General features: G+C 44.4%; 1 protein-coding gene across 4 annotated transcripts in view; it reads left to right on the top strand.

Moving 5' to 3' along the window:
- The window catches only part of LOC141113281 (protein-glutamine gamma-glutamyltransferase E-like), a 97625-nt gene that overhangs the window by 73506 nt on the left and 10615 nt on the right, over window positions 1–13504 (top strand). For all 4 annotated transcript variants that reach the window (XM_073606311.1, XM_073606309.1, XM_073606312.1 and 1 more), the window contains one exon: window positions 647–807. In XM_073606311.1, the coding sequence (XP_073462412.1) occupies window positions 647–807 (161 nt within the window). The remainder of the gene's footprint in view (window positions 1–646; window positions 808–13504) is intronic.

The following is a 13504-nucleotide window of genomic DNA, read 5'->3' as shown; positions in this document are numbered from 1 at the left end:
TGCCTCAAAATAATTAAAATTACTTTAAAGGCAAAGTGAAAAGATAGGATGAACGATGTATCTGCTAAATGAAATGTATCAGTAAAATGTTTCCAAACCCAGAAATGAAATATATTGCAGATTTCTAATTCTTGCTTGTGACTGCATTCATTTTCGTTTCATTCAAGCTTTTCCTGCTTTATTTTCACCTGGTAATCCTGCGAACAACACAATTCCTGCTCATGGGTGGATATGTTAATGCTCCACTGTATCTATGGATGGAGCCATGGTTGTCACCCTAAGCTGCTCTCCTGGGATGCACTACAAATGTGCCAGTATCTCTGTCTCCATTACATAGGGGGCAGGGCAATTGGTAGTTTACAAAAGATTGCTAGGAAGAAAGATATATTCTTTGATGCAGTTAACAGGAAGTGACACGGACACTGCATTTTTTGCAAGATCAACCAATCTTATTGGTGTTTGCAGAAAATGTTCTTAGCTGGAATAAAAAAAGAAGACTAATGCAGCTATCACATTTTAGGATTGTAAGCTGCAATATATTACATTTTGTTCTTGGGTTTCGTTATCCTTTAATGTGCTTTATTTTTGTAGGATAATTATAACACAATTTTATTGAATATACTAAATATTTTTTTTGCTTACCCAGAGAAAGAAGAACCATTGACCATACCCTACGCTCAGTATGATGGCCTCCTAACTTCAGATAATGCCATAGAGGTGACATTTCTCTGCTCTTATGAACCAGTCGAAGGGACACTCATTATCCAAACCAACGTTGTGCTCGATAACCCAAAATTCGAAATTAAGGTAAAATACAACATGATTAAATTACATTACATTAACATAAAAGATTTTTTATATCTATAGATTAAGTATACAGTAGATTTATATTTGTCTCAACTCACTACCTCTGCTGGAAGTCTGATCCAAACAAGAAGTTTGCTTGCTTCCCTCACTTCTCCCGGTTGACACCGGGGTCTGCAGGTGGGATAGCGGAACCCTGGAAACATGGCGGCAGGGGGCATGAATATACCTGGGGTCTGTGGAAGCTTCCACCTGAAAGTGGCTTATCTGAGTTACACAGTTAAAGGTTTTAATTATGTCCCCTATTTCTATGTTTTCCTTTCCTCAACACCACTGCACATATTATATTCCTGAAAACTCCCCTAATATGTTTTATCCCCCCAACCTTTCACCATTTTTGTTGCCCATCTCTGGACTTGTTTTATCTTATCAATATCTTTTTGTAAGGTCTCTAGAACTGGACACTATATTCTAAATGAGGGCTAATTAAAGATCTATATAGTAGAATCCGGACCTCCTTCCTCCTGCTGGTGATCCCTCTAGTGATATTTATGTTGGAAGAACAGCAAGTTGCTTATGTACTTGGACTATATATACATTATACCTGTCTATTCAGCAGGTGGCAATGTAATGTTAGTGTAATGTGCATGTAAATCTATTGTATAATGCAATGAGAGGAAGTGCTTTTCTCAGTGTTCAGTTGTGTTCCTGTTTCCATGCTGTTAAGATATGTTCTGCTATCCTCCATGCAAGTAAAGTTGTTTTCTGTATTAAAGAAGCTTCCAGCACATCATATTAATACTCAACCAACAAATTATGGGCCCAGGCACTGGAGAGAATACTACAAGTCAGTGAGTACTATACACAAGCTGCTCAAAGATGGCAAGCGGTTCAGATGTGAAGTTTGCCATCGCAAAGGCGAACAATGTCAATTACCAGCTGTGGAAGTTCAAGCTAGAAATGCTTCTCAGCAAGGACGACATATGGAAAGTGTTGAATACAAACAGACCCACAAACGGAGGGACGGAGGAATGTGACAGGAAAGACAGGCAAGCAAAAGCAAACAAAGAAAGCAGAGCCTATTTTCGCTGTAAAAGTACTGGTCACTTAAAAAAGGACTGTTCTATCTGGAAAGCCGAGCAGCGAAAGCTAGAGCTATAGGAAACTGCAGACACATCTTTAAAGTGACACAGAGCAGCAGGCCACATGGCTGGAGCATAGACTCAGATGCGACAAGCCACATGACTAGCAATGAGACTTTCTTCACAAACATTGATTACAGTGCAAAAGACAACGTTTTCCTAGCAAACGGGGAAAAGCATCACTGCAGAAGGGTAAAGGCCAGGGCTTCCGGAACTACATTACACCACAAGGATGCAAGCACAGTATGCTTGTAAAGAAAGTGCTGTATGTTCCAGAACTAGAAGGCAGCCTTCTATCAGTGAAAAGTCTTGCAAACAACGGTTTCACAGTTAAGTTGCAGGGTGATGAATGCACAATTGAAATGTAGCGCTACCCTCGTGAGGGCCGCTGGTAGAATCTGTACCCCATTGGTTGCCCCGACTGTGCAAGTCCTCCGACACCTCTGACACCCTGGGTTCAGTCACTACCCATTGACACAAATAATAACAGACTTACACGGTACTGATGAAACAGCTTAACTTTGTTTACTGTAGCAAGAATGGTATATCAAAGTGAACAACATAAACTGGAACTATATGTGAGTATCTTAGGTAACAAATCACTAGTAATGAATTCAATTTTGCTGGCTAAGGATATTTGTTAGTAAGAAAAATGCAAAGAAGCACAATGTAGTTAAATACAGTCAAACTCTTGTTCACTCAATTGATAACTATGTGAACAGGCAGTAGAAAGCTAGGGGACTGGCTTTTTGTCAGACCACTCATTTCTGTACCTCAGGCCACAGGCACATAACACTAGAGCAAAAAGCAAAACATTCAGCAAATTGTTGGATTTGTAACTTGACTGGCTCCATTAAACAGAGTCCCCAATAGCTGAAAGAAAACCCCTTTAGGTTCAAAAACAACAGTCACTTACAAAGTTTGAGGGGGAGAAACAAAAGGGTTAAAGGTAGCTCTGTATTAAAGATGAAGCCTTTAGGTCTTCAGCTAGCACCTAAGGAACCGTGAATGAGGCAATCCTGCATGGTAGAGCAGAGAAATTCAGCTGGTATGGCTTAAGCAAGCAGAGGATGCAGAATCTTCCTGTGTAGTTTGGGTACAAAGTGATCACTGTGACTGTCTGCTTAAAGGTAATGTATCCTGCTTACTACAGGTGCCAGCAATAATAATAAATGCAAAGGTGTCTGTATACAGTGTCTATGTAGCTGGATGGGCTTGTATCCTGTGTAGGGATGAGCCGGACACCCCCCTGTTCGGTTCGCACCAGAACATGCGAACAGGCAAAAAATTTGGTCGAACACGCAAACACCGTTAAAGTCTATGGGACACGAACATGAATAATCAAAAGTGCTAATTTTAAAGGCTTATATGCAAGTTATTGTCATAAAAAGTGTTTGGGGACCTGGGTCCTGCCCCAGGGGACATGGATCAATGCAAAAAAAAGTTTTAAAAACGGCCGTTTTTTCGGGAGCAGTGATTTTAATAATGCTTAAAGTGAAACAAAAAAAATGGTAATATTCCTTTAAATTTCGTACCTGGGGGTGTCTATAGTATGCCTGTAAAGGGGTGCATGTTTCCCGTGTTTAGAACAGTCTGACAGCAAAATGACATTTCAAGGGAAAAAAAGTCATTTAAAACTACTCGCGGCTATTGATGAATTGCCGGTCCGACAATACACATAAAAGTTAATTGATAAAAATTGCATGGGAATTCCCCACAGGGGAACCCCGAACCAAAATTAAAAAAAAAAACTGGCGTGGGGGTCCCCCTAAATTCCATACCAGGCCCTTCAGGTCTGGTATGGATATTAAGGGGAACCCCATGCCAAAATTAAAAAAAAAAATGACGTAGGTGTCCCCCTCAAAATTCATACCAGACCCTTCAGGTCTGGTATGAATTTTAAGGGGAACCCCGCGCCAAAATTTTTTTAAAAATTGGCATGGGGTCCCCCCAAAAATCCATACCAGACCCTTATCCGAGCACGCAACCTGGCAGGCCGCAGGAAAAGAGGGGGAGACGAGAGAGCGCCCCCCCCGATCCGTACCAGGCCACATGCCCTCAACATTGGGAGGGTGCTTTGGGGTAGTCCCCCAAAACACCTTGTGCCCATGTTGATGAGGCACGGTGGTTGTGGGGGTCTGCGGGCAGGGGGCTTATCGGAATCTGGAAGCCCCCTTTAACAAGGGGACCCCCAGATCCCGCCCCCCCCCCCGTGTGAAATGGTAAGGGGGTACAAAAGTACCCGTACCATTTCACAAAAAAACTGTCAAAAATGTTAAAAATAACAAGAGCCAGTTTTTGACAATTCCTTTATTTAAATGCTTCTTCTTTCTTCTATCTTTTTTCTTCTTTCTTCAATCTTCCTTCGGTTTCTTCCTCCATCTTCTTCTTCCTCCGATCCTCTGCTTCTCTCTCTGGTGTTCTCGTCCGGCATCTCCCTCCGTGGCATCTTCTTCTCTTCATCTTCTTCTCTTCATCTTCTTATCTTCATCTTCTTTTCAGGCCGCTCCGCATCCATGATTTGATGGGAGGCTCCCACTGTGTGACGCTTCTCTCCATCTTTTTCTCTTCATCTTTTTCTCTTCATCTTCTTGTCTTCATCTTCTTTTCGGGCCGCTCCCCATCCATGTTGGCATGGAGGGAGGCTCTCGCTGTGTGACGCTTCTTCTCTTCTGACGGTTCTTAAATAACGGGGGGGGGAGCCACCCGGTGACCCCGCCCCCCTCTGACGCACGGGGACTTGACGGAGACTTCCCTGTGGCATTCCCGTGACGTCAGAGGGGTGCGGGGTCATGAGAAGACGAGAAGCGTCACACAGCGGGAGCCTCCCTCCATGCCATCATGGATGTGGAGCGGCCCGAAAAGAAGATGAAGACAAGAAGATGAAGACGAGAAGATGAAGACGAGAAGATGAAGACGAGAAGATGAAGACAAAAAGATGAAGACAAGAAGATGAAGACAAGAAGATGAAGAGAGAAGCGTCACACAGCGGGAGCCTTCCATCCAATCATGGATGCGGAGCGGCCCGAAAAGAAGATGAAGAGAAGAAGGTTAAGAGAAGAAGATGAAGAGAAGAAGATGCCGCGGAGGGAGATGCCGGATGAGAAAACCGGACAAAGAAGCAGAGGATCGGAGGAAGAAGAAGATGGAGGAAGAAACCGAAGGAAGATAGAAGAATGAAGACAGAAAGATGGAAAAAAGAAGACTTTAAATAAAGGGATTGTCAAAAACTGTCTCTTGTCATTTTTAACATTTTTGACAGTTTTTTTGTGAAATGGTAGGGGTACTTACCATTTCACACGGGGGGGGGGGCTGGGATCTGGGGGTCCCCTTGTTAAAGGGGGCTTCCAGATTCCAATAAGCCCCCCGCCCGCAGACCCCCACAACCACCGGCCAAGGGTTGTGGGGATGAGGCCCTTGTCCTCATCAACATGGGGACAAGGTGCTTTGGTGGGCTACCCCAAAGCACCCTCCCAATGTTGAGGGCATGTGGCCTGGTACGGTTCAGGAGGGGGGGCGCTCTCTCGTCCCCCCCCTTTTCCTGCGGCCTGCCAGGTTGCATGCTCGGATAAGGGTCTGGTATGGATTTTTGGGGGGACCCCATGCCAATTTTTTTATTTTTTTTGGCATGGGGTTCCCCTTAATATCCATACCAGACCTGAAGGGCCTGGTATGGAATTTAGGGGGACCCCCTACGTAATTTTTTTTTTTTAATTTTGGTTCGGGGTTCCCCTGTGGGGAATTTCCATGCCGTTTTTATCAATGAACTTTTATGTGTATTGTTGGACCGGAAATTCATTAATAGCCGCGAGTAGTTTTAAATGACTTTTTTTCCTTTGAAATGTAATTTTGCTGTCAGACTGTTCTAAACACGGGAAACATGCGCCCCTTTACAGGCATACTATAGACACCCCCCAGGTACGAAATTTAAAGAAATATTACACTTTTATTGTTTCACTTTAAGCATTATTAAAATCACTGCTCCCAAAAAAAACGGCCATTTTATAACTTTTTTTTGCATTGATCCTTGTCCCCTGGGGCAGGACCCAGGTCCCCAAACACTTTTTATGACAATAACTTGCCTATAAGCCTTTAAAATTAGCACTTTTGATTTCTCCCATAGATTTTTAAAGGGTATTCCGCGGCTTTCGAATTTGCCGCGAACACCCCAAATTGTTCGCTGTTCGGCGAACGGGCGAACAGCCAATGTTCGAGTCGAACATGAGGTCGACTCGAACTCGAAACTCATCCCTAATCCTGTGGTACTACAGGTACCAGTAATGTGAATAAAGACAATGGTGTCTGTATACAGTGTCTATGTAGCTGGATGGGCAGGTGCCTGCTCACCGATACTGTAATTGATGATGCTGACGATAATGATGGCTTTACAGGATCTCCCTCAGGGTCCTAGCTCAGGGGATGGCGTGGGACCTCCGTCACACCGAACAGCGGCCCATCCAGATTTTTGAAGATGCGGAGTAAATGGAGCAGGAGCAGCCTCAGGGCTGCTGCCAGACAGTAAGGCGATGCTGTTTGCAGATGCCCCTTTGACTACCCGCTTGATCCTTTCTTGCAGCAGGCTGCAACTTGGCCACAACACACTCAGACACACAGTCCCTGCTTACAGATCCAGGCCGGGGGGCCCAAGAGAGCGATCTAGGCCTAGACCAGCCTTTTTGCTCACCCAGCAGTCTGTTCTTCTCTCTCAGTCAGCTGGTAGTTGTAGTTCAAACCAGCCCTACTAGAAATAAAACCCCAGCATACTGGACTACACATCGCATGATGCTTTGCTCTGCTCAGTGCTCTACCTTTGGGAAATGACAACATGGAGTTCAGGCCAACACTAGGGGGAAACAACTCCACAACGACTGCACTGCACTGCACATTGTCCTTTGAATTTGCAGGCAACCATATCCGGCTCCTGGCTACAAACAATAATAAGCGATTCCTCGCAAAAGGAAAACTGATCACCTATACAGGCTCATCACCACCGACCAGCGAGCCAATATAGTCTCTAATGACCTACACAGCAAATGTATTCACTTTTGCCACAGACAGCTGGGACACAGAAGTCCAGAAGCTATACAGGACATTCTAAAGCGCGATTTATCCAAAAATTTGACAATAGTGCCTTGCAAAGTGCTCATGAAATGCAAGTGCTGTATAGAAGCAAAAGCCACACATGCTTCCACAGACCTCTCAAAGAAAAACTACCCACCCTCTGTGACTCATACACAATGATGTATGCTGTCCAATGAAAACTGCTTAGTTAGGTGGGAACAGATTTCTACTGACTTTCATTGACGATTATTCCAGGTACACAACTGCTTATCTGATGAAACACAAGCATGAAACATCAGAGAAACTTCAAGAGTTTGTTGCCATGTCTAGCAACAAATTGCAACGGAAACCAGGGATAATACACACCGACAATGGGGAGAATACATAAGCAAAGAAGTGGCCCCATACCTGAAGAGAAAATGAATAGTACACCAGACAACCGTACCATACACACTCTAAAACGCACTCTAATGCCCCATACACACGGTCGGACATTGATCGGACATTCCGACAACAAAATCCATGGATTTTTTCCGACGGATGTTGGCTCAAACTTGTTTTGCATACACATGGTCACACAAAGTTGATGGAAAATCTGATCTTTCTGAATGCGGTGATGTAAAACATGGATCGGATTTTGTTGTCGGAAAATTTTATAGCATGCTCCCAAACTTTGTGTGCTGGAAATTCCGATGGAAAAAGTCAGATGGAGCCCACACACGGTCGGAATTTCCGACAACAAGCTCCGATCGCACATATTCCGTCGGAAAGTCCGACTGTATGTACAGGGCATTATAGAAATGGCCAGATGCACGTTGTCGGGTGCCAAACTACCTCACAAGTACTGGGGAAAAGCAATCATGACTGCAACCTACCTACAGAACTACAGAACAGACTACCCTCAAGAGCCGTTAAAAGTACTCCATTAAAAATGTGGCATGATTTAAAGTAGACATGTGCAGAATGGAAAAATTTTTTTGGTTTTCGTTTTGGAAAGATTTGTTATGTTACTAAATTAATTTCATTATGGAATTCGTTTAGTTTGGATTTGGAATTTGTTTCATTTTTGTAAAATTTCTTTTAGTTTTTGTTAAAATTAGTTTAATTCATTAATGTTCTAACAAATTCCAACTTATCAGAATGATTAGAATTCAGATCGATCGAAAAACGATTGACCAACCTGAATTCTGTGTGAAGAATTTGCTGGTTGTTAAGCAGCGGGCTGGGGTATACATCCTTGTCTATGTTGATGACATAACCTGTTTTGAACATGAAGGGGATTACAATCGGATAGTTCACAAGCTTAAAAGAAAATTTGAAATCAAAGAGCTAGGGAACATTAGCTACTATCTGGGAATCCAAATAGAAAGAGAAGAAGATGAAATGGATGTTATCTCCGAAAATCTCAGAAATCTTGGAACAATTACATATGCAAAATGCAAAGGAAGTGAAAACTCCTATGGAACCAGGCTATAAAAAGAGCAACGAAACAGAAAACTTGCTACCCAACAATGACTTGTATCGCAGAGCAATTGGTAAGCTGCTATATGTTGCCACTGTGACAAGACCAAACATAGCTGAAGCAGTAGGCATACTATGCAGGAAAGTTTCAGCTCCCTGTCAGCGCGACTGGAATGCAGTAAAGAGTGATACAGTACCTCAAAGGAACAATTCGGATGAAATTACGGTTACCACCAACATTAAAGCCAAAACTGGTCAAGTATGTGGATGCTGAACGGATGGGGGACTGCACAGACCACAAATCCACAAGTAGATTCATTTTCCAGCTTGGGAAAGGAACCATAAGTTGGTCTAGTCGAAAGCAGGTAACTCTCGCTCTATCTTCAACTGAAGCAGAGTACATTGCAGCAGCACATGCGTGTCAAGAAGCGATATGGATTCATCACCTTTTTATGGACATTGGGGTAGACATGTCAGAACCAATTCCCATTTTTGAAGGCAACCAGGGATGTATAAAGCTTACACATTCAGAAATGGTCAATCCTAGGACCAAACACATCGACGTCCAGTATCACCTACTGAGGGATAATCAAGAGCAAAGTGTTTTTGACATTCGATACTGCCTGTCGGAGGAGATGAGTGCTGATGCACTCACCAAGCCTTTGTCAATGGAATGTCAGTCATATCCAGAAGAAGCTGAATGTAATTTGACAAAGCACATGCTGTTGAGATGGGGTGTACCTGTTTCCATGCTGTTAAGATATGTCCTGCTATCCTCCATGCAAGTAAAGTTGTTTCCTGTATTCAAGAAGCTTCCAGTGCATCATATTTATACTCAACCAACAAGTTAAAGATCTATAGAATCAGGACCACCATCCTCCTCCTCCTGGTGACCTAACTCGCATTCATGCATACTATGGTCAATTTAGACAGGATCCAAATGACCTGCCGACATGTCTTTGGGGTGTGGGAGGAGGCCGGAGAAGCCCATGCAGACACGGGGGAGAGCATGCAAGCAGGCAGGTCGTGTCACGGTTGGGATTCAAACCAGCGACCCTTTTTGCTGCTGGGCAAAGGTGCTAACCACTACACCACTGTGTCGCCCATTTAATGTCTTCACATTTTGATTATGGTGTAACACATCGTATGGCTCATGTGATCCCTCAGTTAAGAGGAGTGTATCCTTTAGCCGTTTGTGTATGTATGTATGATTATATATATATATTTATATAAAAATATTTGGCATCGCTTTACCAAATTTATTTTTCTGTGTGTGTGTGTACATATATATAATATATATGCAGGGCTCAAAATTTCAAGTCCTGAGCTACTAGCCAGGCCTTAAAGGTTACTCGCCACCAGTTGCCCCACCCAATCCCTACCATGCACCGCCCCTAATTCTACCCCTATACACACCCTCATAAATGATCTCATGAAATTACACCTAAATGTTCTAAGCAGAATTAAGTTACAAAAATAAATATTAACAACAACTTTATCAGTTCCCACCATTGCAGCTTCACCTGTGCCCACTAGTGCAACCTCACCTGTGCCCACCATTGCAGCCTCACCTGTAACCACCATTGCAGCCTCACCTGTGCCCACCATTGCAGCCTCGCCTCACCTGTGCCCACCATTGCAGCCTCACCTGTAACCACCATTGCAGCCTCACCTGTGCCCACCACTGCAGCCTCGCCTCACCTGTGCTCACCATTGCAGCCTCACCTGTGCCCACCATTGCAGCCTCAGCTCACCTGTGCCCACCATTGCAGCCTCAGCTCACCTGTGCCCACCATTGCAGCCTCAGCTCACCTGTGCCCACCATTGCAGCCTCAGCTCATCTGTGCCCACCATTGCAGCCTCAGCTCACCTGTGCTCACCATTACAGCCTCAGCTCACCTGTGCCCACCATTGTAGCCTCAGCTCACTGTGCCCATCATTACAGCCTCAGCTCACTGTGCCCACCATTGCAGCCTCAGCTCACTGTGCCACCATTGCAGCCTCAGTTCACCTGTGCCACCATTGCAGCCTCAACTCACCTGTGCCACCATTGCAGCCTCAGCTCACCTGTGCAGAGGATCATCACAGGGAAGAGGAAAGCAGCCGGATCACAGAGCGATAGCCTGCTGTTACAGCTTACATTGCAATTGCCTCCGCTCGTGATTACACACAGCCCAGCCCTCCTGACCCCGCGCCTGTGATAGACACTGTGATAGACAGAACACGTCCCAGAATTGTACTGGCATTCTGTCTATCACAGGCGTGGGGTCAGGAGGGTGGGGCTGTGTGTAGTCACAAGCAGGAGCAATTGCAATGTAAGCTGTAACAGCAGACTATCGCTCTGTGATCCTTGCTCTCTTCCCGCGGGGTGATCGATGGTAAAACGGCTCCCGTTCAACCCCGCATGCCGGCGGTACCCCCCACTCCCTGGCAGCCCAGCTCCTCGCCAGAAACAATGCTCCACTCGCAAAATGCGAGTGGAAAATTTGAGGGCTGTATATATATATATATATATATATATATATATATATATATACCGTATTTATCGTGTATAACGCGCACTTTTTTCCCCTTAAAATCAGGGGAAAATCGGCGCCGCCGAAATAGACAGAGCCGAGTGTACTGTGTACTTGGCTAGGCTTGGCTCTGCTCGCAGTCACGCCCAGTCCCACCTCCTAGCCTTTACGTCCCTCCATTGCACCGGTGCTGTGTCTATCATAGGAGTCGGGCCAAGGGGTGGGGCTGGGCGGGACTGCGAGCCGAGAGGAGCCGAATACACAGGACATCCGGCTCCCTCTATCTCGGCAGGGCAATAATTTAAAAGATCATGTTGCAATTTTGGGCAAGGCTGCAGATGGACACTTGGGCAAAGCTGCAGATGGACACTGGTCAAGGCTGCAGATGGACACTGATAAGGCTGCATTGATGGGCATTTAAATTGTAAGTTTTTTCCCTTAAACTTCCCTCCTAAACTGCCGTGTTATACGCCGGCGCGTGTTATACGCCAATAAATACGGTATATAATGCACTCAGTATTTTTATTGTATTCGTTTATTGCAATTTTATATATGTTTTTATACATTGCATGACTTATTGCTCCTCCTGCAAATTTGTTTTGTATGCTTAAGCCATTTGTATATTATTTAGGCAGCATCGCTATAGTAAATGTATTTTTTGTGCATGTATATACCTATCACTTACATGATGGTGTCTAGCAGCTAGAGGATCTGTTTCCTGTTGGTGCGTCTGTCCGGGGGCCCCTCCTCAGTCTCTCGCATCTGAAAGGTATTTCCCATGTATGGAACGCAGGCGCAGAACATGTTGCGTACCAGCAGAGTATTTCTGGGTTTTCGCGTCATTCTGCGGGTTGATTCCTCCGTGATTCGCGTCACCTGGTGACACACTTAAAAGTATATGCTTGTTTGGTAGAGCCACGCCTCTGATGATATCCACTTGGATGAAACATGTCAGGCTGGCTATGACACACAAGCACGCTGAATGCCGTGGCTGTTTTGTTTTATGATCGTTTTTTCTTCCTTTTTTTTTTTAATTTTTTAATTTTTTTTACAGAAAATTGTAATAACAAGTTATTTCTCACACACAGCATATGCATACTTGCAATGACACCCCAAAATCAATTCTGGTACTCCTCCGGAGTATGTTAATACCACATGTGTGAGACACACCAAGGCCATATACGGAGGCCCAACATCCAAGTAGCACCTCCAGGCGTTCTAGGAGCATAAATTACACATCTAATTTGATGACGAACTATCACACTTTTGAAGACCCTGGAGCACCAGGACAATGAAATTGCCCACAAAATCACCCTATTTTTGGAAAGCAAACACCCCAACATATAATCTATGAAGCATAATTAATTTTTTGGACAGTTCATTTTTTTTCCAGAAGTTTTTGGAAAATGTGGGAAAAAAATGAAAACACCATTTTTTTTTACACAAAGTTTACAATTTTTAGGATTTTTCCAACACATGGCATGTGCATAGCAAAAATGACACCCCAAGATACATTCTTCTACTCCTCCATGAGTATGGCGATACCACATATGTGAGACTTTTACACAGACTAGCCACATACAGGGGCCCAACATCCAAGTAGCACCTCCAGGTGTTCTAGGGACATAAATTACACATAAATTCCTGCCAACCTAACACATAGCATGTACTGTACATACCAATTACAAACCAAAATACATTCTGCTGAGCAAAGGGTAAACAAAATATTACCTGCGGCTTTAGTAGTGCAGTGGTCCACAGAGGAGAGCATCAGTGCAGGCAGCAGGCAGGAACGTGGACAGCAACAGCAAAACGGTCAGCAGGCAGGAATACTGTCCATAGTCAGTACGTGTAGAGATATTGTCAGCACAGCCAAAGCATTGTTCCAGGTATCAAGCAGGGATTTGGTCAGCAGCAGCAAAAGGATTGTCCATGCAGCATTCAGGAATACTGTCCATAGTTAGTGCAGGCAGAGATATGGTCAGTACAGCCAAAGTATTGGTCCAGGCAACAAGCACATGATCCATAATAAGTCCTCGGTCAGTGCAGGCATAGATATTGTCAGCACAGCCAAAGTATTTGTCCAGGCAGCAGGCAGAACCATCAAGCTTAGGGCCTCAGTCAGGAAAGAATGGGGACAGGGGTAGAGGCTTCTCCCACCCAAATCGCTCTGAAGCTTCCAGACCCTGTTCTGGGAATAACAAAACAAAGAGAAAACCAGTAACTGTTTTTCTCAACTACGAACACTATTCTGGAGCCCCTCGAATATGTGAGACTCCTGTGTAGCAGGGGGAAAGATCAGTCCAAGGGGCAGGTAAAAACATGGTCAACAGGCCAAGGTCAGAGCAAGTAAAAGGCAGAAATAGACGGTAGGCAAAGGCATAGTCGATTCAGTCCAGGGTTAGTTCACGTGAAAGGCAGAAACATGGTGGATAAACAATGCAGATGTCAGGCAGAGAAATAGTTCATAAACAGGACAGGTTCACATGGAAGGCAATGGTATGGTTGGTTAAGGCACCA

Source organism: Aquarana catesbeiana, linkage group LG12, assembly GCF_042186555.1.
Source record: "Aquarana catesbeiana isolate 2022-GZ linkage group LG12, ASM4218655v1, whole genome shotgun sequence".
Lineage (NCBI taxonomy): Eukaryota > Metazoa > Chordata > Amphibia > Anura > Ranidae > Aquarana > Aquarana catesbeiana.
This window is presented reverse-complemented; position numbering and strand designations above follow the sequence as displayed.